The following is a 24,844-nucleotide window of genomic DNA, read 5'->3' as shown; positions in this document are numbered from 1 at the left end:
TTTTTCTTGCATTTGGACCTTTGCGGCACACGCACGCTGACCACTGTATTATACAGACGTATAATTGTCAGCAGGATAAATTCATATAAAAAGGTCAGTTTGAGTATTTTTGTATGTTACTTTGTCATTTTAGTATATTAAGAGTTTACATAGTGTTTTATGATTTCTTAAATTATGTTTTAGAAATTGTATGTTATTTGTTAAATTTATAGAAACAATGTTTTTGAAGTCTTATAATTAATTGTTATGTAAATTTCATTTTTAGAATATGTTTCTAAAAACTAGTGAATTATATTGTACTTTACTTTGCTCAAATAGTTAACAGTAAAATTGGAAATTTCATTTATATAGATCAATGAGTTTTTTATAGTAATTAATCAATTTTAATTACTTTTAATTAAGTGTATTGCCAATTAAGCGGAATCGATTATTTTCACTTCTTAACGTTACAATGATAGGTATTATCTCCCGATGTTCAATAATTATTCTGCATCTTTATTGTTTCTCACGACCGCGTGTTTGTAATGATTAATGTAATCCGATTTCATGCGCACAGCATGTGATAACACTGAAACCTTCTCTGAACTCTGGTATGTTAGGAATGTGATACGTCACGATGGCTGTGACGTGCATCAGCTGATTGTTGTAAACATCCGGTAACTTGTAAATAAACGCACGTGCGTTTGTTGTTAGGAATTTTTATGGAAGTTTAAAGATTTCTATTGTATTATTTTATCAGCTATGTAATTTAGTTGGAATAAATTATGTTTAGTTTATTAAGATTTGTTGTAATTATTTAAACAGGAAAGAGTTTTTAAGTTATGTAAGGAGACCAGGAATCAGTTGAAACAACAATTGTACCATACGCTGAGGGTATGTTTTGTGTTCAACATATTGGTTATATCACTTATGTTGTAGTTTTATTTCATGATTTTATGATAACTGTATGAAGTTGAGTAATTGAAATAGGAAGAATTACTTTTATTCAAATTAAACAAATAATGTGTGTTTGTTTATATTTTTCGTATTTTGTGAGTTAAGAAATGGATGCTATTATGTACTTGATATTCACAATGATTTCTTAAGTTTATAGTTAGTTTAGTTTAATTTTAGTTAGAAACAAAATATTTTATGTTGACTCAAGGAACAGATAAACCGTTAATTATATCGATGATTATTTCACGCTAATTGATAGTTGTTTATTGACACATATGTAATGTTTATATTATTTGCTACATGTAATTTTGATACTTTCATTTCATGTAATTCTATTTTATATTATTGCTATTGTGTCTTTGTAGGATTTTTCTTATTTACGACTCGAATAAATGATGTCAGCATAAACAGAGTTGTATAACTGCCATGATAAAACCCACCTTCACATTTATCCCCTATTATTTCTATTCAACAAGACAAGGGGGAGTGTATTGTACACCATCTACCACATGCCTATCTATTGTATGCTGATTTTGAGTATCTGAGGTACGGTGCACAGTTACAGTTCTTCTATTAAAGCATGCAAAACAAACAATTGATTAACTTGCTTGCTATATTTGTTTGGATGTTTGTAAACAACAGGTAGGTAGTCTATTTCAGTCTGTTTACTATTTACAGGAATATAATTAGACAATAAACATTGAATTCATTTCAGGTCAATTCTTATTGTCCAATCAAATACTAGTAGATATAAAAAGAGACTCCACCTACCTATTGTTTGCAAACAACCAAGCAAACATAGTAAGCAAGTTGGTCAATGATTTGTTTTTGATGCTTTTAAAGGAGAACTGTATAGAAAAGTCTATCTTTACCCTTGGTACTATGACTGAGGAAAAAAAAATGCTAAGAATGGCAATAGTCACATTGAATTTTATCACATACATGGTACATCATATTCAGAAAACACCGTTGAGTTCAAGGCATCTGAAGTACGTGGTATAGCAGACGCAATGCCTGCCGCTTCTTCTTGAAGTATGGCCAAGTTGCAGAACCTCTTAGGATCCCCTCCAAAAACATTCTACTCAGCAACTCTTAAAGGTTGAAAGAATGTCAGGTATTGTACACAGTAGAGTCCAAACGTTTTTCTTTTACTGAATGTTAAACGCTCAAATATAACCACATATCAATAGTTATATCCGGGTCAGCAGACGGAGTGAAACTACGACTAAACCTGATACATGAGATAAAAGTAGTTCATTTATCTCCTTTCCTTGCATTCATATGAAATATTCATCATTGGACATGAAGTAAACAATCAATCATTCAAAACTCCTGTCTACTACCTTTTCACATTTAGTATGTTATAGTTTAATTTTGGATGTAATGCGTCTTCTGATTGGCTGACGTCGTTTTGTTTATCAGCCCACAGACACAATCCTGTCATGTGACCGTGACGTCATCAACGTTTTTTCATGATTTACGCCGGTTTAAAATCAAATTTAGTATTAAATTCTCAAAAATGTGTTGCACACTGAATAACCCGTGTAGTAGGTTATTATTAAGTGTCCACCACATTTTTTATGTTTTTTTGAATAGACAGAAAAAATATTACAGTCATTCCTTAAATAATAGTTTTTGAATGAGGTTAATAAGGTATATCATTGTCTTTTAAAATTCAACCAAATCAACCACCAAATACTTTTCAAAAATTAATTAAACCAAAAGTTGCCTCATAAATAGTCAGTAATTGTGTTATTGTGTTATTATTCTGAGAACTAAAAATTTGTAAGGGTTCCGCGGAACCCAGTGTCTCGCCTACTTTTGCTGTTAATCACACACTCATCAAAAATGATGAAAAACATCAATAAAATTATTCCTCTCGATACTATCTTTTGATTGTCAGAAGCTTCTGTCCAAGTTTGGTAAAAATCCAGGCTAGTTTAAGAATCTTAAAAATGTTTTAAATACTTTAACTGTAGACTGTATGTAATGTTAACTGGAAGAAAAACTAAGTCCATTTATAAGTAAAATACGGGAAAAATGGAATTTTATTTTTACAAAATTTACTTCTGGATACTATCTTCTGATCATAAACAAGCTTCTGGCCAAGTTTCTTACAATTTCAGGATAGTTTAAGAAAGTTATTAAAATTTTAAAAACTTTTAACCAGAGTGAATGTAATGTTTCCTGGCAGAAAAAACTAAGTCCATTTATAAGTAAAATACAGAAAAAATGGAATTTTATTTTTACAAAATTTACCTCTGGATACTATCTCCTGATCATAAACAAGCTTCTGGCCAAGTTTTGTACATTTCCAGGATAGTTTAAGAAAGTTATTAAAATTTTAAAAACTTTAACCACAGAGTGAATGTAATGTTTCCTGGCAGAAAAAACTAAGTCCATTTATAAGTAAAATACAGAAAAAATGGAATTTTATTTTTACAAAATTTACTTCTGGATACTATCTTATGAACATAAACAAGCTTCTGTCCAAGTTTCGTATAATTCAAGGATAGTTTAAGAAAGTTATTAAAATTTCAAAAACTTTAACCACAGAGTGAATATTTGTGGACCCCGCCGCCGACGCAATGTAGGATCGCTATGTCTCGCTTTTTCGACTAAAGTCAAAGGCTCGACAAAAATGTTTTGATGACAATTAATTTTTTCCAAAATCAATTGCTTCTCAAATATTCATGCTGACCAATGTATAAATCCTATTGTGTTAAACATTTTCTAATTAACTGTTTCTCTCTGTTCATTTAAATATTGTTAAATTTTTATGACAATTAAAAAACAATCAAGAACATGAATTTAAAAACAACTGGAGTCCAATAAACACAAATCCAAACACTATTTTGCTTTTATTGTTGCATATCAATAAATGAACAGCTGATCATACTTATTATCAGTGGTTCAATTAACACATAAATCATCATAGGGCATCTAACATTAAATTAGTTTTGTATCATTTTTAAAAATACATTGAAAAATGAAATGTCAAAAATCCAGAACAATAAGTAAATACTTCAAAACTATTGTGTAATTAGGTGATGTGAGGATGGAGAAATTATTGCTTAGCAGCTAAGAACTTTTTGCATTTTCTGGGCATGAATTGTCCTTTCTGAACATGATATATCTGTACAGGTGGATATTTATTACTAGTGTCTATGTGCAACTTATATTCATAAACAGATCGGTCAAGATTAAACCAAAGAACCATTTGGAACCAAATTTTGAAACGTGTGGGCAAAGGTCATTCAGTCTAACATAGGTTGTCTTTGAACTATTCAACTATCTGCATCCATTTTTCAGTGGTGTAGTTTTAAACTGAAAAATGAGGAGGAACATACATAATCCTTAGTCAGTGTCATATTTTAATTCAGTGTTTTATCAATGAGAGGGGGACAAAACAAAAATTGTCCACTTGCACACTCTCCCACATCCACACATCTGCTAAAGATGGGGAAAATTGGAAAGACTGCCAGGTATGGAGTTTGTCTGAAAGACATTTACCAATTATACAGCTTAAGAAAATTTGTGACATGAATTCAGAATTAAAACTATTGAAGCTACTATATCACAAGAACATGTCTTGACAACACATGAAAAAATAATCCACCCCACCTCTTATCTAATCAAAGGCACTGATTATACAGCATACCAAGGCTCTGGAACCTCTAATTATATAAAAAATTATATTGAATTTGGATTGTGATTAAATAGTTGACACAGCAAAGGTTTCTGACAAAGAGGGAATGTGGTCTAAAAAAAAAGTAATGAACAAAAAATTTTTTTTTTTGCTGTTGTGCAATACACTATGCTGTTGAATATAAATCCCCACAAAAAAAATCTTTTTAATATCTGAAATCTGAAATGAGAAAAAAAAAATTTCACCTCCCCTAATCCCTTATTCAAAAAATAATCTCAATTCAAATTTCTAATTAATTTGGCAACAATAACTACTCATTTAAATACATCATGAAGTATTAAAATATAAAATAACCTAGTCATGGTTAAAATTAATATAAATTAACAGTAACTTCTAAAAATAAATTTACAGCTACACATCTCAAGACAATTATCACTTCCTTTAACATAACTTTCAAGCAGTGTAATGGGGGGTAAACAAGTAATCATATATATATATATATATACATATATATATATATATATATATATATATATATATATATATATATATAACAGTATTCTTTAAATTTTAATTGGAATTGGATTACCTCCCTTACACTGCTTTTAAATTGTCTAAATTGACCTTTAACCAGAAAAACCCTTGTTCCCCCCCTTTTTTTGCCCCTAATTGCTTACTGATTTAATCCATTCGCCCTGTAACCATCCGTCTGTAGTATGGAACTTTGTGGTATAATTTCAGAGAGATTTATCCACTTAAACACAAGTTATTGACTGAAAACTACAAAAATGCTTATTTGGGCCCCCTTTTTGGCCCCTCACTTATTGAAACCCCCCTTGGAGCAAAAAACCCAAAACTCAATTCCAGCCTTTCCTTTGTAGTAACAATCCTTGCAGTATTATTTCAGAGAGATCCATACACTTAAACACAAGTTATTGTCTGTAAACTAGAAAAATGCTTCTTTCTGGCCCTTTTTTGGCCCCTTATTCCTAAATGTTCAGGAATATTAACCACAAACTGACACCAAGCCTTCCCTTCATTATATGGAACCTTGTGGTACAATGTCAGAGAGATCTATACAGTTAAACATAAGTTATTGTCCCAAAACTTCAAAAATGCTTGTTTTTGGCCCCTTTTTGGCCCTTCATTCCTAGACAGTTTGTCCCATAACCCTTCAAATAAATCCCAACCTTCTACTTAATGGTATGAACTTCAGAGTAATTGAAATACGTATACACAACTTATTGTCCTGAAACTAGATAATGTATGTTTTGGGCCCCTTTGGGCCCCTTATTCCTAAATCTATGGGACCATAACCCCCAATATTAATCCCAACCTTCCTTTTGTGGTTATAAACATTGTGTTAAAATTTTATTGATTTCTATTCACTTATACTAAAGTTATTATCCGGAAACCATCCGTCTTCGGACGACGCTGATGACGACGACAACAACGACGTGATACCAATATACGACCGCATATATTTTTGCGCTCATATAAAAAAGTTATCTATATATTATTCATGATGTTTAAAAAGACAGCAGGCAACTGTCATTTCAGAAATTCAGACAGTAAAGTAAATGAAATTAAACAGCTGTCAAAATTGATTTGGTATCCTTAATTTATAATTGCACAAGTCATGACAACATGGAAACAAATGCATTGTTTAATTCTATAATGTACAAAATATCACCACAATATTCTCTACAATCATTGAAAAACAGAGCACAAGAATATTATTTTCAAAAATAGTTAGGGAAGGTCATAAGGTCAACAGTAGGTCAAACAAAACAAAGCTCATTCATGTGTATTGGTTATTGTATACTAGTACATGTACTATTTTATACTAATTATCAACCCCATATACACATGGTTAGTAAAAATTTAGTACTTTTAGAAATTATCTTTATCAATTATTTTTAAGCCAAATGTTCTTAATAAGGACAAACATGTATCAACCAGAACAAAAATATATATGATACTGTACTATTCATTTTAGAAGACTGGCAATGAAGGTGTGATCTTTTTTTTGTTCATGACATCATCAAAGACCTAGGCCTGGAGTAGGGCTGTGTTGAAGTGGACCAATGAACAGAAATTGTGAAGTTTGTTCCTACTTTTTTCTTATTATAGAGGAAAAAGACAAGATAAGATATACATTGAATAATAGATGCAATGTGATGGCGATTAATAAAACTAACTCTCATAGTCAAGTCTGCTTATAAAATATCAAAAATAAGCAATCTTTTCAATAACAAGTCAAAAATTACAAACTGGATGATTTACTGTTGTTAACATGAGGTATGGTTTACTCCACAGAGAAAACAATCACTGCAATAAGTAACGTAAAGATTATTAGTTATAATACAAGTTAATTAAATGTAACTATTTTAATAAGTACATGTACTTGATATTTTATTTCAACTTGAAATGCAAAATGACTACAACCATGTGTACAAATGTAACATGTTCATATGAATCAAATATACAAATAACCTTTTGGGATAATTTATAGCTCTTCATAGGAAGTATATTGACATAAAAATGTATAATACAATTTTAACGATTCTGTAAAAATTTAAATAAAGTGTTTATTTTTGTAATATATCATATTACCTTTTTTCGTTTGCCAGCTACTAATATTTCACACTTGACAACCTAAAATTGTTAAACACTTCTTTTTTTCTTATATTTATTTCTTAAATATTGGTGTTAACATATACAATTTATATAAATTTTCCTGTCAGAGTCAATTTGATAGTTTAAATTTTTCTAGTATTATCAATACATGTATACATTTAATGTAAGTCAATCATTTACATTATATTTCAGAAATTGTTTCCCATGATAAAAAGCAGGAAAAAGCAATGTATATGATTTACTGCTGTGGGGGTTATTTTGGATTTCATAAAAATATTTTGAATTTTAAACTTTCAAAACTTTGCCTTTATTAACATACATATCATGGATAAAATGTCAACATTAAGCAAAGGGGATATTTTCTGATAGTTAAATAAATTTCTATGTTAAAAGTACACATTACATAATTATTAAGTATTTTTCTATCTTAGACTCAATACATTACAATGAAAGTGTTGTAAAATTTTAACTCTAATTCATAACACAGATAATGTATCAACCAATATGTGACTGCTATCATAGTGAAAAATGACTTAATTTTCTTTTAAATACAATTATAATCAAAAGTTGCATGCCAGGTAGCATGTCAAGGATTTTTAACTTAGTAGTCTCTATATAATTCAACTCTTTTCAGCAGTCACCTACCTGTCTTATGCCCTGAATAGTTGTCAGTTATATATATATAATTATTTCTGTACGAAAATATCATTTCAACATTTCACATGTGTCATTTAATGTTTTTATCTCCCATATTATCATGATGAAAATATACACATTTAAAAGTATCAAAGTCAAAATGACAATCAGAACATATCACCTTATATCAGGTCTACTCCTTATAGTTTCCATTAAAAACAGTATAACCCACTATTTCTCCATGAATATTGCCATACTTTCGAAGTTTTCTTCAAATTTTAACATGTTTAATGCTGGAATCAGCCTTTTTTTTTATTGAAGTACAAAAACATTATCAACTGAAAACACTTAAACAGTTTCCTCATTCCTGGCAAGGCTCATTGTCCAAATTTTATAACCTCATCTAAAATTCTAATTTTTTGATTGGTCACTTTTAATACATTTATAACTATATTCATAACACAAAATGATTTCAAATTTTCCTTGAATATGCTTGAACTGACATTATAACATCACATATCTATTACAAATCATGCATTCATCATACTCAAAACTTTAATGAAATAAATTAACCATTGTTTTTGTACAAATTTGGTTTTTTTTGTTGTGACTGAACAAGATTTGCTGAGCTTCACCATATAAACATGTATTCTGCATCTCTCATGCAACCCATGAATGTCTAAAACAAAATCATTCTGCAAGTCTTTGGTGTATTATTTAAGTAGAAAAATGGTTTTGGTACATTCGTCCTTCAATTGTCAAAGCCAGACTATTTTCAAAACAGTTGACTTGTATTTCTAGTTATTGGTATGAGATAAGAAACTTGATGTATTTAATACTGTTATAAAACTGGTTGATGAAAGGCCACTTTACCACTGAGACATCCTGATACAAACATACAATGTTGTGGTGAAAACTTACAAGTCACTACCACATTACTATGGGAAAGACAGTTCTCAACCTCATACATTCTCAATGGTTGACCAGGACTAGACATAGGTGCTATATCACAAAGTTCACTACAATCAGGGTCAAAAGATAGCAACCGCACACCATACCCGAAAGGTGAACAAACAAGTCTACCATCGTTACTGAAACATAACTCCTTTATAAACCCTCGTCCTACATTAGGTTCCTCAATATAATGCAGAAGTCTGTTTCGTGTTTTGTCTCTATTGCCTAAGCTAAATCCTGAAAGTCTCTGATGAAAAGTAAGAGGTGGTTCACCATTTTCAAACTCAAAAGCACCAATCATACTTAATATTTCAAGTGATCTGTTATTAAAAAGTGATAAACCCGTGCCCTCTGTTTCATCAGAGGAAGATTCTGTTTCACTATTTGAAACATTGTCTACACTGATCCGTTGTGGATGGAATCCATTAGCAAGTGTTTGCCTTTCAACAGTACCAAAAGAGGCATCATTGCTGTTCTCCGATCCTGGAGAGAGTGGAGAATCTAGTTCAGAGGTCAGCAGTAAGTATGGAACACTGTTTTGTTGTACAGACGGTGTGGGATTTATATCTGTATTACTGGTTTCCTCTACTGGTACTGCATTATTTTGACTAGAGTCAGACTCCTCCTGCATATCTTCCTCTGTGTCAGGATAATCCTGAATATCATGAACACAGGTCCACTTCAATATATAAATGTATTCAATTTTATATCAGTAATTAATTCAGGAAAGACAGAAATTTTGTTAACTTTAGGTAATTTTTTTAATTTTCAAAACATTGGAAAGAATTTTATATGCTTCCTTTATTATGTGTCTGCCGTCCACAATGCTCTTCAACTTCATAATCATATTTCATTTGGGCTTTTAATTTATTTTTCAATTTGAGTGTTAGTGATGAGTCTTTTGTAACATGTGTAAAGGAAACGTATATTTGGCAAATATAAAAGTTATAAGTTTTGTATCTTTGATGTATTCATTTATATTTGATAAGATATAATAGTTTTTGTTAACAAGTTATCCTTGATGTTTTATTTTTAAGTCTAAATCAATTAAATCTTTAATACTCAGCCAATTGGCTGTTTGGGAATCTAAAGAATCATTGGTTATTTCATTGTTTGTACCCCAAAATGAAAATAACGTCATGTCATTGGTTGAATTTCCATTGTTTATGGCATTATTAACCAATCACTACGTTTTGGTGTACACTTTTGAAAATATTACCCAGGATGCATTAGATTCTGAAAAGTCAAATTTGGAATTTGCATCATTTTGTTTTCAAGAATAGAATGAAAAAGATATAGGTACACCTTTTTTCAAACTATAGGTTGTACAAAACTGTCAATTTTTTTCATGGTTATACATTAAGTGAAAGAATGATTGATTGATTGATTGATTGGTATTTAATGCCACTTTCAGCACTATTGTGCTATTTCGTGGCGGTGAGTTTTTAATGGTGGAGGAAGTCGGAATGAGAAGAGTACCACCAACTTTGGTAGAAAAACACACTACTCTTAATGCCCCGTTCACCCTAGCTTGGGGCAAAAAAATATGCAGACCTCTGGTTATGAGCTTAATTGAATTGTACTAGAGTGTTATATATCTTACCTCCGACTTGTAATCTCTGCTCACATTACGTGACAAAACACACCATCCCTGAGGGTGAACCTACCAAATAAATATACAGTCAATTACATATCTACATGTTTACATGACAATTTTGATCACTAAACTGCTTTTAGTGGTGTTACAATTCCATGTGATCCAATAGTATTTAGTGGGGTTTGTATTGCTTATTTAATTAGTATAACGTAATGATACACAAATTGCACCGAGTACGCAAATTGCACCTATTAAGCAAAACTAGCAGCGAAAATCTTACAAGATTTCATAGAGACTAAACAATTTGTATTTTTATGATTTGATACTAAGCACATCTTTCAACATAGGTAAAACTATTTAGATATGCACAAAACGTTCACAGTATTTATCAACAGATGAAGTATTTAATGAAAAAGCAAAATGTACTGAAACGTCACCATGCGACGTCATCAAAACGTCATCTTTTTAAAATGAGCAAATACAATATGTTACAAGTATCCATTTAAAAAATAATGAAGAGTAAGCATGGACTATTATCCAATTGTTCAAAATATTTGAAGAAATTAAACAAAAGCTCTGTTATTAGACTTTTGACGATGTGAATTTAAGCATGGATGCAATTTGGGTACTCCTCATTTCAGAATCATTGATGGTTTGGAGGTCAGTTTAGACCAATTTTTCTATGATTCCATATGGAATAAAAATCAAATTGGTGTACCTTTATAATAAAGAAGGATACGGCTACAAAATAAACATAGAATGGACATTTTTGTCTTTATCATAAAAAAAACGTAGATGAAAAAACTGTCAAAATAGGTGCAATTTGGGTACTGTCAAGTTATACTTTTCTATGATGTCTTTTGTAGATTGCTATTTTTCTCTTCATCTTTTTATTTACCGGTTTTTTATTTGTTTTTCTTGACTTGTGGTTTCATACTGTCTCTTTGGTAAAAGTATCTCCCACCTACATTGTAACACTGTTTTTCTGTGAAAAATTTGCTATTCAAACATATTACTTAAATATTTAAGTATTCATAATTTGAGAATCTTGGATAAAAACAATCACTGCTGTTGTGTTTTCTTTCTCCAAACAAGCAAACATAAATCCTATTCCATCACATCATTCAATAATTTAGATTCCCAGTTTATTGTGCTGGTGTCAATTCTTTCTGATTTGTTGTTAATAAACTTTCAACTTCAATATATCAACTGTCCTAATGTTTACCTGGTTATCAATAAAGCTAAGTGTTTATAGTTTTGTGTAGGTAACAAATTTAAATAAAAATTTATTATTTAAAGTGCACTATTTTCTATTAGAGGAAAATATTAAACATCTCAAACATATAAGAAATCTTGACAGGGTTGCAAAAAGTCTATTAAAAGTACACTTAAATTTAATAGTCTATTAATATTACTTGTGTAGCACTAACATTAATAGTCTATTAGCTCACTATTGAATTTAATTGAAAGAGGAGCTCTATTTTTTCTTATTGGTACATTTAAAATGGATGCATAACAAGTGCTAGGCTTTGTTGTACCTAAAATTCAGCTGAAAAAATACAGACAGGCTACTTACCATCGTAGAGCAGTATTCCATAATGTCCTGTCGAAGAAAGTTTGCTTTCTTCTCTTTTGATTGCTTTTTTTTTAATTCATATGGGCTGAATTTAAAATAAATGAGGAATGTGTCCATGGGACCCAGATGATGCCTCCACTTCCATATCATATAAAGTTATTAAGGGACATAACTGAAGAATAGTAAAAGTGACACTACCCAAATGTGTACTTAATTTAAGCTTTGTGGTAATAAGTATTATGTATAACTTTCATAAAATTTGGTTTAAACAAACTTAAATAAGAGAAAGGAAACCAAATATTTTGATTTTTTTTCATTTGTAAAGGGGTATAATTCTAGAAAGGTTTAAGTGACACCACCAAAATTCAAACTTGATCTGTGTTATGCGGTAATAAGCATTGTGTATAAGTTTCATAACATTTGATTGAGGCAAACTTAAATTAGAGAACGGAAACAAAATTCAGCAATTTTTCCCATTTGTAAAGGGGCATATCTCAAGAATGATTAAAGTGATGCCACCAAAATTCTAACTTGATCTGTGTTATGTGGTAATAAGCATTGTGTATAAATTTCGTACCATTTGGTAATGAAAAACTTAAGTTAGAAAACAAAAACCAACTTTTGGATGTACAGATGTGTACAGGCAGACTAGTGTAAAACTTAATGCCCCCTCCGCCACGGCGGGGGCATACAAAAGATTTTTGTATATTGACAGGTTGTAGTATAATAAATACATAAAAATAAACGACACATGTAGTTGCATAGAAACACAATAATTTAGCAATTTGATATATGTACCTGTATAGAGGCTATGTCACCAGCCCCATTGCCCATTGGCCAATCATTGATCATCTCAAAATAATTCCTTTGTTTTCTATTTCTGATAATAGAACTATCCCGTTGAACTCTACGCGTAAAGAGTCTTTGAGGTAAAAATTCTTTCATGTCTTCGGCAAGATGATTCAGATCCAGATTGTTAATCAAAATTATTTTGCCTTCCTGCGTTGAAACTATTAGTTTTGAACCATCTGGTGATAGTTTAGATCTCATTAACATTTTATGTGAAAACACTTTTTGTCCCTGAATAGCACCATCACAATAACTAAAATAAAAGTGAAATCTTGATATAAATATTATACTGATGATTTAGAAAAAAATCATGTTTACAAATAAAACAGATCAGAAATTGTAAGATCTGGCACACAACTAATTAGAAAATCGAAAGGTTAAGACATTTTACTACCTGTTCTTTTTTATGACAATTGAGGATATATACAAGAAACTGATATGAACAATACATATATAATCAAAATTTCTAGTAAAAAATATATATATATATATATTTATCGCTATTTTAGGAAATTTTCTATTGTTCTTGCTGACTGATAATTTCCATTCTCAACAGAGTTGAGTGATATGAAAAATTATTACTAGAAACTCAGGCGCACGTGGTGTTGCTAATGAAATTGACATGAAATTAACAACATCGTCATAAGTAAAATAGCGATAAACAGATTATCATTGGTTATCTCAACTCGATTACTTTTCTTACTTTCGCCTTACCGGCGTAATCGCAAAAAGCATTCTCGTTGAGATGATCAACCATAATCTATAAATACACATTGAGCCTTGAGATGTAATATTGTGCTTACCTGTTAATGTCCCAGGTGAAAATATTTCCATCAAATCCTGAAGTAACAAGTTTACCACAATCTGATGCATATTCAATGTTTTTAACCCAGTTTGTGTGACCACATAAAAGATGGAGTCTGGTTTTTAAATAACGAATATCCCATAACGCCACATTATTATCATCAGAACATGTTGCAAGCAGCCTAGAATCGAGAAATCTACAATAAACAATTAATTCATTTTAGTTGTAATTTTTTTTTATTTCATTATAATTACTAGTGTGATAATTTTGAAAGTGTCATTAATACATGGTTTGCCTTACATCTTTGTACATGTTAAAATACAACATATAAGATAAGCAGATTAAGTACATGTTTTATTAAACTGTAGGTCATGATGACTTTTTAACAAATTTACCTTTACAATGACAATTTGCAATTCAATAAAAATACCAGACCTTGAAGTGTAGTGTTAAAGTTGAACCTCCAAAAAATTAGATTTTTTCTGATTTTTTTTTTCCATTTATAAAGGGAAATAACTCAAGAACCTTAAAAGTGACACCACGTGAATTCAAAATTATCTGTGTTCTGTGGTATTAAGCATTGTGTATAAGATTATTAAAATTTGTTAATGTAATCTTGAGTAGATTAGAAGAAAATGAAAATTTTAGAAATTTTCCATTTGTAAAGGGACATAACTCTAGAAATGTAAAAGTTACACTACCTGATTCCCAAATAATCTGTGTTTTGTGTTAATAAGAATTGTGCATAAGATTTATAACATTTGGTTATGGCAATCTTGAGTAGGAGAAGAAAATGAAAACATCAGCAATTTTCCATTTGTAAAGGGGCATAACTCTAGAAATGTAAAAGTGACACTACATTTGTACCTGAATCCAAAATAATCTGTATTTTGTGTTAATAAGCAAATGTTATAAATCTTATACACAAGTACACAAGTATAAGATTTATAACATTTGGTTAAGGCAATCTTGAGTAGTCAGCAATTTTCCATTTGTAAAGGGGTATAACTCTACAAATGTAAGAGCGATGCCTCCTAAATTTAAACAGTGTATAAGTACCAAAATAGTGTAGAGCTAAATGTATATGACCAAAAAGTATCTGAAAATAATACAAATCCATCTTCAGCATGTTCAGTCATTTTTGCCAAGGTGATTTAAAATCTTAGTTTCTTAACATTTTACAAATTCATAAATGGACAGTTAATGAAAGTATAATCAAATCAGTACAAGAACACTGACTTCTTAACGTATTTTACCCACAGGGACTAGTAGTCCACCAACAGTGGTGAAACCCTAATCCCCTAAATAGTATAATTACCATCAAGTTAAATACAAACCTTACACAGTTTACACAATCATCGTGAGCCTTGTTGACTTCTTTGACTAACTTATGTGTGAAAGGATCAAACATTAGGACACTGTGACCTTCACATGCAGCAGCTAATAGAGATCTGAAATGAATACCAATATATTCATCACTTGCATATTTATTACATGAATCAAAATATTTCTATTAAAATTACATTGCACCAAAAAAGGCACATACTGACATAGGAATAATACTAGTAATGGGCATTCTGTACAAATTGTTAAACATTTTGTACATCATGTTCATCATGTACATAGAGCAGTAAATTACATCAGCAATGCTCAGCATCTATCCTATCACAAAAGTTGGCAAAGATATATCTCTGTTCTTTTCTGAGGAGATAACAGTACCACATTAATTAGCACTGTTTTTTTAAGTGGGGTGTGCTTACAAAATGATGCTTATGTACATACTTTGCTAAAGTCAGCTTAAGGTGGTACCCAACACTTTCACTAAAATTAATTTGGCTCGTTTAATTTTCATAAAATTTTGTCAAAGTATTTACTTTGACCCTTAAACAAAAATATAAAAATTTTAAAAATTTTGAACCAACCGTTTTGTCAGAAAAATTACACTGGTTATATAGCACTTTGACAAAAAACAATTTTGATCATTGAGAAGCTTAATATTCCTTTTACAACACAATGTAATTAAAACGTTTAGCTGACTTTACAGAGTTATCTCCCTGTAGTGTTAGGTACCACCTTAAATACTTTTACAACATAATTAAACCTTCAGAATTCATATATATCTTTTTACAAAGATATTACTTTCAAACATATACATGTATCTTTTTTTATGTTATAAGCACCAGAAAGCCTCTTTGCATTTTAGCTTACTAATTGTGAAAACCTTCGAATTCATGATTGTTACTCTTTTCTATGCCTGTAATGTGTAAGCTGCAGTGAGTCTACCTGGATCACAAGCTATATGTAGAAACATGTACATTGCATTTATAAATGGAATCTTTAATAATATACAAAGTTTTTCCATCATTTTTTGAATATATATGCATAATGGTTTTTCTTTTACATATCGTAACTTGGTTTGAGAGTTGTCTCATTAGCACTCATACTACATCTTCTTACATCTATTATATATTATGTAGATCATAACCTGTATACATAAATTTACAATGATGTATATATAAAGCTAAATAATTCAGGAATGAATTTTAAATATTTTTTGTTGTGAAGACATAATTTAAAATTACCCTTATTTGCATGAATTTTAAGAAAAGTGGACAGTTTGTGAACCCTGTTTTCTTGGTACTTTTTTCTCAATTTCAGAAATCGACCTAGAACATGTATTTTATAAAATTCTTATTGTTTTAATGTAGTCTCATTTTGGGATCATGTAAAGATAAATTCAGAAATTCTAGTTCAATAAACTTTGTGGAGTTCAGTTTTTAGATTAATTTTTATGGAAAGGATTTGGAAATTATTGTAACTAATTCCATCACTACATTCATGACATTCACATATACATGTATATGATACCGTGGATTTATTTATTTTAGGGGGTAGCAATTTATTGTGGATTAAGGAAAACGAACATGTTCGTGGATATTTCATTTCCTGGTTTTGACATAGTGTGACTGTATACATGCCAATACGGCCCAATAGGAAATTCGTAATTCTTGAATATTTCATTTTGTGGTTATCAATAATTTACAATATTATCTATAAGAAAACAACACCTATATACATAATATATATAGATATATTGCTACCTCAAAATTTCAGTATTGATGTGACTTTATCCAAACTAGCATAGTTGAAGAAACGTTATAACCTTCAGTTTGTAAGTTTTCATTTGTATGAAGTCTTTGCTAATCATTAAAATTGAGAAAGGAAATGGTGAATATGTCAAAGCGACAACCACCCGACCATAGAGCAAACAACAGCCGAAGGCAACCAATGGGTCTTCAATGTAGCGAGAATTCCCGCACCCGTAGGTGTCCTTCAGCTGGCCCCTAAAATATGCATAATAGTACAGTGATAATGGACGTCATACTAAACTCCGAATTATACACAAGAAAGTAAAATTTAAAATCATACAAGATTAACATGATTAATGAAGTTTTAAAGAATTTTATTTTATTTCAAATTTATACATTTTTTGAAGACTTTATATATTATTTGTTTTGTAATGCATTAGAATCAGAATTACAGTACTGTATTTAAACTTTTGAAGAGTTGCCACCATCAATTTTGATTTGAAAGTGGCAACTCTTCAACTACAGTACTAGCTGTTTAATATTCCTTTACTTTAAGTCTTATTTAGTTCACAGGGACTTGGTTAGCAATTGTAAGCAGATCAAAATTTTGTTTATCAGGGTTTTTCAAATCTTTTTTTCCTATTTGCTATCTACATGATTTATTTGTATTAAATTATTTGCGTTGGCATCAATATTTCTTTAATATGGATAGTAAACTGCACACTGTTAGAAAAGAAAAAAAAAATATTGATGACAACGTTAAAAACATAAATAATGTACAGTCATGTGACAGTTGAGTCTCTGGTGTCTGGCCAGTGATATCCCATATAAACTGATTTCATCATAACCACAAACAGAATCATTCTTGTAATTGTTTAAGTCTTCCGAAGTGACAGTTACTAAAGGGTTATTCCCGTGCAAAGTGTTATGCCATTTTTATTTCACGTGCAGCGGTGAAAAAGGTTTTTTAATCACCATGTTTCCTAAAATCGTTAAAAAGATAACGTGCAAAAATTTTTTAATTGTTTGTTCATCTTGAAATGAGAATTTTATTTCACGTTCTTCTGTGCAGATACCTGCCTTTACGTCCCTCTTAGGAGCATAGATACACCGGACTGCACTGTTAGTGTTATACAATTCAACAAGAAATACAAATAAAAAAAATGAGAAAACATTGATAAACATAGTCAATAATTTAAATCTGCTAACGAAGTCCCTGTGTCTCAGTTTACAAGATGTCATATGTATGTACTTTAAGATTCCGCCAGTGTAGACGCACCCCTTGATTGACTGCAAGGGTACAGCGGATCCATGTACACTCCCTAAGGATTAATGGAGATGTGTCCTTTACAATAAGACATAACTTGACCTGTTTACCATGTTGACAGGTCAAGCTGACTTTCAGGTGGGACTGTTGTGTTAACATTTTCAATATTGGTTTAATCTATAGAGCATAAAGAAAAGATTCTGACCCATTCGGAGAAAAATCAAAATTAAAAATTCCACCATGATGACAACTATCTGATTTTGTGGGATCCCAAGTATAAATGGATTGAAAGTTTGAAAATAGAGACGAGCATGTTCTGTTTAAATCTCCTTCTTGAACGTTGTCACCAAGTTGTCTCGTTTGCAAAAGAGAATAGAGTGGTCTTCGTTTTCTGTGTTGATGTCGTAACGGCATAATATCAATTTCTTCTGCAAGAGATTCCAGTTGGCAGATTGTATAGTCTTGAAATTTTCACAAAACAGCAAGTTGTTAAATTCGGAACATTTCGTTTATTTTCCACTGTTTTCCGAATAGAAAAAGTTGCGGACTCTAAATACAGTATTCGATTTCCTGCTCTGTCCCGTATATTTACCAACCTGTCTGATTAATTGACACATCATAAACTTTGAGTAAATTGTGATTGTGGTGAAAGATTCCATGTTTTCAGGGTAAATCGATGTAGATTTACAAAAGACTGAAATAATTGGAGGTTTAAGAGGATAATAGTTCTATTTTTTCCCCATAAGAATCGAAATAATTCTTTCATGTTCATTTTAACTGCTGTTTTGGAAAGTGATAAACTTTTTGACTCATGATTTACAATGAAACCACAGAAGTCTTAAATTATTTTAGAGCTACTTTCGCAGTTATATGAATATTTTTAGTTTTCTATGTTGTGTTTTGTGTACTCATGACTGTTTTTCTGTTTGTAATTTTCTTTATTAGCCATTACGTTGTCATTTTATTTTCGACTTCTGGGTTTGAATTTCCCTGTGGTATCTGGTTTTCAAAACAATAGTGTTTCAATATCAATCGTGTGTCCCGATATTTATATAAGATTTTAAATTCACCAGATATATTTTGGAGTTGTAAAAAAAATTGTTGGCACTCTACTAAAAAAAAATTACTAGATAGATGTTTCGAAATTATTTTTCATGAATTCTTTGTCATAATGATATTTATGTGTTGAAGTTGTTGTGTTGTGTTGTGTTTTTTTTTTTGATATTTCGATTAAAAAAAAGTGAGTAAAACTTATACATGGACCAATTGATAAAACTTTATATTGTTTTCAAAAACTTTTGATGCGTTTTCCCGGAATAAAGACACATGACGTCAATAAGATTACAACGCCTTCTGGAAAATGTCCTGTCGACATTTATTATAGAATCTAGTTTGCAAACCGACGAATTAACATTCGATATAGCCTCAGGAAACAGTTATATATGAAACACAAATAGTGAAGCATTGATGCATCGTAGTTCTGAAAGACATTTACATGATGGGAAATTCGCCTACAAAAGAAAATAGACGAAAAACTAGTAACGAAAATGAAAAATGGGATGAAACGACATCGACAAATACGGATGAACGTACATGTGATGACCCAAGAAATTGCAAAGAAGACATTAAAGCACAAAACAAAGAGACACGAAAAATGAAGGCAAGTTTTAATTTAGAGAAGGCTAGTGTTTATGACAAATTTAAATCTTTGAGAAGCAGCAAAGTCCATCAGTCACCAACTCCAGACATAAAAATCAAAAACAAAATGGAAACTTCAAATGTTCTACAGCAGGATCAATTAACAAACGGCAGTATCACACAAATGAGATTGAAGTCACCACATAGAAAAAGGAAAGACGATCAATTTCCCAAAAAAGAAAATATATCATTGCACGAGAAACTGAAAAGAAAACTAAACGTTGTGCGACGAAAAAATACCACAAAACCACAGATAACGGAAAAACTAAAACAGGACGAATTTACAATGAACGCAGAAGAAAAGGTTAAAGCCTTTTTTGAACAAAACTGCAAATGGACAACATTACACTGGTATGAAGATTTGGATAGTGGGGTATCCCTCATTTCGGCAAATCCTGTTTTATGGAAAATACACCAGAGAGCCAAAGCATTGCAACGACATATTTGTAAGCCAAGAACGAGTTTAATTGAAAGCGAGAAACAAATGATGTCTTTTGAAAATGAAAATACCAATGATAAATTATGTCAAACAGATATTCGACCAGAATATTGGATAAACAGAAAAACTACTGTCAGATACGGAAACAATTTCATAAATGTAGTTTCTGCTACCATGGCTACTGAAGAAATAGTGGAAGAACGATATAAAAAGAAGAAACACGACGCACTTGTGTCAGCTCAGATTTCATCGATTCGACTAGCTGTTTTAGGCGTGTTAGGGAGAAGTGGATATGCAGAAACAACAAAGAAAAAATTAAAACGAGAGCTGCCTAATTTTGACGTTTCTAAACACAAAAGCAAGGTAATGGCATTATGCAGAGAACAAGTAGATTCGTTTACAGAAAAATTTGAAGAAGAAATGGGGATTTTGCCACATGAGGAAGACGTCTTTAAGGATAAACTTAGAATGTATGTAATTTCAATAGCAAAACCATTCATGTTATATGCACAACACGCACTAGACGATGAAAGTAATCATAATAAGAAGAAAATTGAACCGAAGCTTCCTACTCAGATTCCAGAATTGAATGAAATCAGAACGGAAATAGTTGAAAAGCACAATAAAAAATTAAATAGTATTGTAAAGGAAATAAAGGATGACGCAGAACAAAGACGTGTCGGCGACAGCAGCCATCACACAAAAACGTCCGAGGTGAATAAGATAGAACATGGATGTGGAGACACCACTGAACATGCACGTAGACCATCCGATCATGAAAATATTAAGTACTTTTTGAAAAAGAAGGAAGAGAAAACATTTGAGTGTGACATTAATCCAGTGGGACCGTTCGCCAGAGGAACGCATTACCGAACTGATGGAGAAATCGCGATTGAAAAATGCAAAAAAGGTTCAAGAAAAGGATTCACCGAAAAACCAAAGAAGTTAAAGACACGTGGGATTCCGAACAAGCATTTACACCACAATCCGAACAATATTGATTCGATATCAGAGTGTTCAGGAAAAGACGAATCAAGAGACAGCCATATATCTGACGAAGTCTGCGAGTCTGTTAATTCTAACTGTAACAGTGACGAAGTCATAATAGAGGATTTTGAATTTGCGCTGTTTGCTCATATAGACAGCGTGATGAACTCAGAAGAAGTAAAAGAAAATGCGGACATGCGACACTTGAACGAAAAACCAGCCCAGGTGATAACGGGAAAGAAGAATGACTGCGACCTTTTGAAAGAAAAGTATGCTCCTAGAGTAAATAAAAAACGTCAGAAAGGTGACAGGAGGAACCGTCAAAGAAATAATTCGAAGCTAGCTACACTTCAGTTTGGACTAAATGCAAATAATTCAGCTGATAACCAAGATGATACATGGTGTTCATTCGACGAACATGACGAGGAAACGTACTTCTCCCGCCAACCTACAATGTTGTATGCAGACTCCCCGTTAACCGACGAGCATTCAGTTGACTACTTATTTCCTAGTGTGTTGACATTTTCCCCACGTCCATTGCCTGATTATACACAATTTATGTAAATATTTAACAAATAAAATTCTTATTAATTTAAGGTGTCTTGTGGTAACTTTCGAAGTCGCTGCATGGTGCAGGATCTTTATATCTATATATAATATTATTAAGAAAAAAACCAGCTGAATGTCATTGACCAGTTGGTAACTATGTTCTATATTTATTGCTTATACTAACCATGCCAAGAAATTGCCTCCGTTGAAATTCTGCAAACACCCCATAGAGCAAATTACATGGATGATTAATATTGACCATTTGGTATATGGCTGTGTTCTAAGCGACACGTACATGAAGGTCATAAATTAATTTCTTCAATGAAATCAAATCTTTAGCTACTAATGACTGCCGTAGGGGGTCGACCGGAATTTTTAGCGAGGATTTCTTGGCATGGGCAACTCCAATACTTATCATTCATCAATCATATTCAGTTGCTTTGAAACAAAGAGGCGGAGGATTGTTATACTTTCTGTTGATAGGTCACACGATATATTAGACTGGAGATAATTGAAGTCTTTCTGCAACTTCAGGACTTGGACTTAAAGTACTGAATTGCAATGATACAATTTGAGTTGGGTTTTGTTACCGTCAAACGTGGGACTGTAAAATCGTGCTTAAAATGATCTAAAATATAAACATGAAAAAAACTTTCCGATAAATCAATGAGACAGCAACTAAACATCATATAAAATGAACTCAAACAGACATTTGCACGTGATTATATGTTGTGTAAAAACAAGTTTGAAAAGAGGCTATATATCTTTCGTACTCTAAATGATATTGTTACCAGTTTAGAAAGATATGTGGTATGCATTCCAATGAGACAAATATCTAACAGATTTCAAAAGAGGCGGATCATCTAAATGACATGGGTTAGGCCTTCAACAATGAACATTACCCATACCATACAGTACGATATACAAATACCTTGCATGACACATTGTGATTCAAGTTCAATACTTAAAAACAAAAGAGTCAATATAGGACAATTACCCAGAAAAAAGTCAATTGACATTTTCATCACTTTTGTAGTGACTACTTGAAAGGATTTATGTCAGTTTTGGCAATTCCTGTATATAAACAGGGAAAACACAGAATTTCATGTGAAAAAAGTTCTTTTGATTTTCACGTGCTGTTCACGTGAAATCATTTCAACCGAGTTTACGTATAAGAAATAGAAACTGTAAAGTTTATCAATAGAACCGGGTGTAAACTCGTTTGAGGTTATGTAAACGTAAATACACGGGAAATTCATGCTAATGATAGAGTTCGTACATTAAGGTATATACTGTATCAATTTTATAGCTATAAATACGTTACCATCATAAATTCTGAGTATAACCCCAATTGCGTCATAGGTCAGATGGAAAATCCCTACTAAAAATAAACGTACTCTCACTGGTCCGGACATATACCCCTGTTTGCCCATATTCTTCCATTCAATTTCCATCTGCGACATCGGTCACACGTGCACATCAAGTTTTACAGATTCAACAGAGAAGTGTTTAGTTTGTTTTGAATAGCTTAATTGCTTTTCATATATATATTGTGTATTTTATTGGAAATATATTCCCTTGTTTGTTTAAATTTCTAAACAAATTATTTGTGTTTTGTTTACTAAAGTAAAATTTATTATGGACTTTAATTTGAATAGTCCGTATGTAAGTATTCCTGGTTCGGACTATCTCTTAGATGGGTCACTACCTTTAAGTCCCCCCCAAACTACCAGTACATTGACCGGAGTTTCGACAACGGTGTCTGGTAATGCTACCTATCCGACCCTTTCACAAGGTTCGGCCATGCATTTTGGGGGGGTACCTACGTCAACTTCGGTGACTCATACTTTATCTAGGCCTGTTAATTCAGCGGGTACTATTAGTTCTGTCCCAGGTACAGCTATGGGCTTGAACTTGCCAGGTTCTAGACCCCCATTATCCTATTGTGGGTATATGCTTCCCAACACGGGCACACAACCTTTACCCTCATGGTCTCAGCCACCTTGGCCACAGTCTTACCCTTATGGTGGGTTTATGCCAAACCAACCTGGTTTTTGGCCTTATAGGGACAATTTCTATGGTCCCCCTTCTGGGGTAGCTACTGCACCACCTTTAGCTCCTGCTCTACCCGTAGCAGTATCTTTGACTTCTGCAGTAGCTCCTTCTACCACCGTACCTGACTCTCAAGCTTCTAGTTCTTCTCATGGTACTCAGGTTTCTGATCATGCATCACCTTTGGATGGTTTACAGAAGTTACTTTTGGACTTTGGTGAGTCTTTCAAGGCTGAATTTAGCACTCTATCCAGTCGTATGACTCTACTGGAGAATAGAGTTTCTTCTCATCAACCTTCTCCAGCTAAGTCTGTAGAATGTGATGAGAGGGAGGATGACGAGCTTTCTGTTTCCCCTGGGAGTCATGAAAGGGCTTTCCTCACTGATGAGGATGTTGAAAGTTCTTCTTCTCCCAAGGTATCGAAGACGGCCCCTGAGCCTTCTTCTAAGTCAGCTCAACAACCTCCCACCAAGGAGACTGAGGATCCTCCTTCCTTGAAGGATCTTAGGGATAAGGTGTATACCTTGATGAGGGATGAAGCACATATCCCTTTTGCCTCTCCTTCCAAGCCGAAGAAACCTTCTTCAACTTTTGAAGCTTCCTGTGGTATTTCTCAGGATACTGTGACTTCTCACAATTCTTTTCCTGAATCTGGCCATATGGCTTTTGCTTTACAATTTATTAATGAAGGTATCGCTAATTCTGCTAGTGAAAAGGTTGCTAATAACAATATCTCAGGATTTGGAATGTCATCCTTTTCTGATCAGGTTAAGTACAAGGATTTTGATATCTTTGATTCTTCACTGGGTAGACTTGTTCCCAATTGTGACAAATCTATGTCATCTTTATTGGGAAAAAAGCCAGTAGATGGTCTTCGTCTCACTCAACCTGTTTGGTCAAAGACTGAGAATCTCCTTCGTAGTGCTTCTCAAGTTCTTGGCACAGCCGAACATTTTCTAGCTGCAACCGGACATTTGCTTAACAGCGAAGATTCGGTTGTTCCAGCAGAAGTACGATCCTTCTTACTTCAACTGGATAAAGCTTTAGGTTCATCTCAGTTGCTTTTAATGGGTTCTATTGCTAATTGCACCCTATCTAAAAGAGCAGAGTTTCTTGAAAA

General features: G+C 32.1%; 1 protein-coding gene across 1 annotated transcript; it reads right to left on the bottom strand.

Annotated features, from left to right (window-relative positions):
* Positions 1–6,237: 6,237 nt before the first annotated feature.
* On the bottom strand, positions 6,238–18,535 carry LOC143071424 (DDB1- and CUL4-associated factor 10-like). The gene is made up of 6 exons (XM_076245691.1): positions 18,204–18,535; positions 14,980–15,093; positions 13,641–13,838; positions 12,787–13,090; positions 10,419–10,478; positions 6,238–9,494 (listed from the first exon to the last, which is right to left on the bottom strand). The coding sequence occupies exons 1-6, from the start codon at positions 18,410–18,412 to the stop codon at positions 8,703–8,705; spliced, it is 1,677 nt and encodes a 558-aa protein (XP_076101806.1). The 5' UTR covers positions 18,413–18,535; the 3' UTR covers positions 6,238–8,702.
* Between the last annotated feature and the right edge of the window lie 6,309 nt (positions 18,536–24,844).

The sequence above is a fragment of the Mytilus galloprovincialis genome, chromosome 4, assembly GCF_965363235.1.
Source record: "Mytilus galloprovincialis chromosome 4, xbMytGall1.hap1.1, whole genome shotgun sequence".
Lineage (NCBI taxonomy): Eukaryota > Metazoa > Mollusca > Bivalvia > Mytilida > Mytilidae > Mytilus > Mytilus galloprovincialis.
Note: the sequence above shows the minus strand (reverse complement) of the source record. Positions and strands in the feature narration are given on the sequence as shown.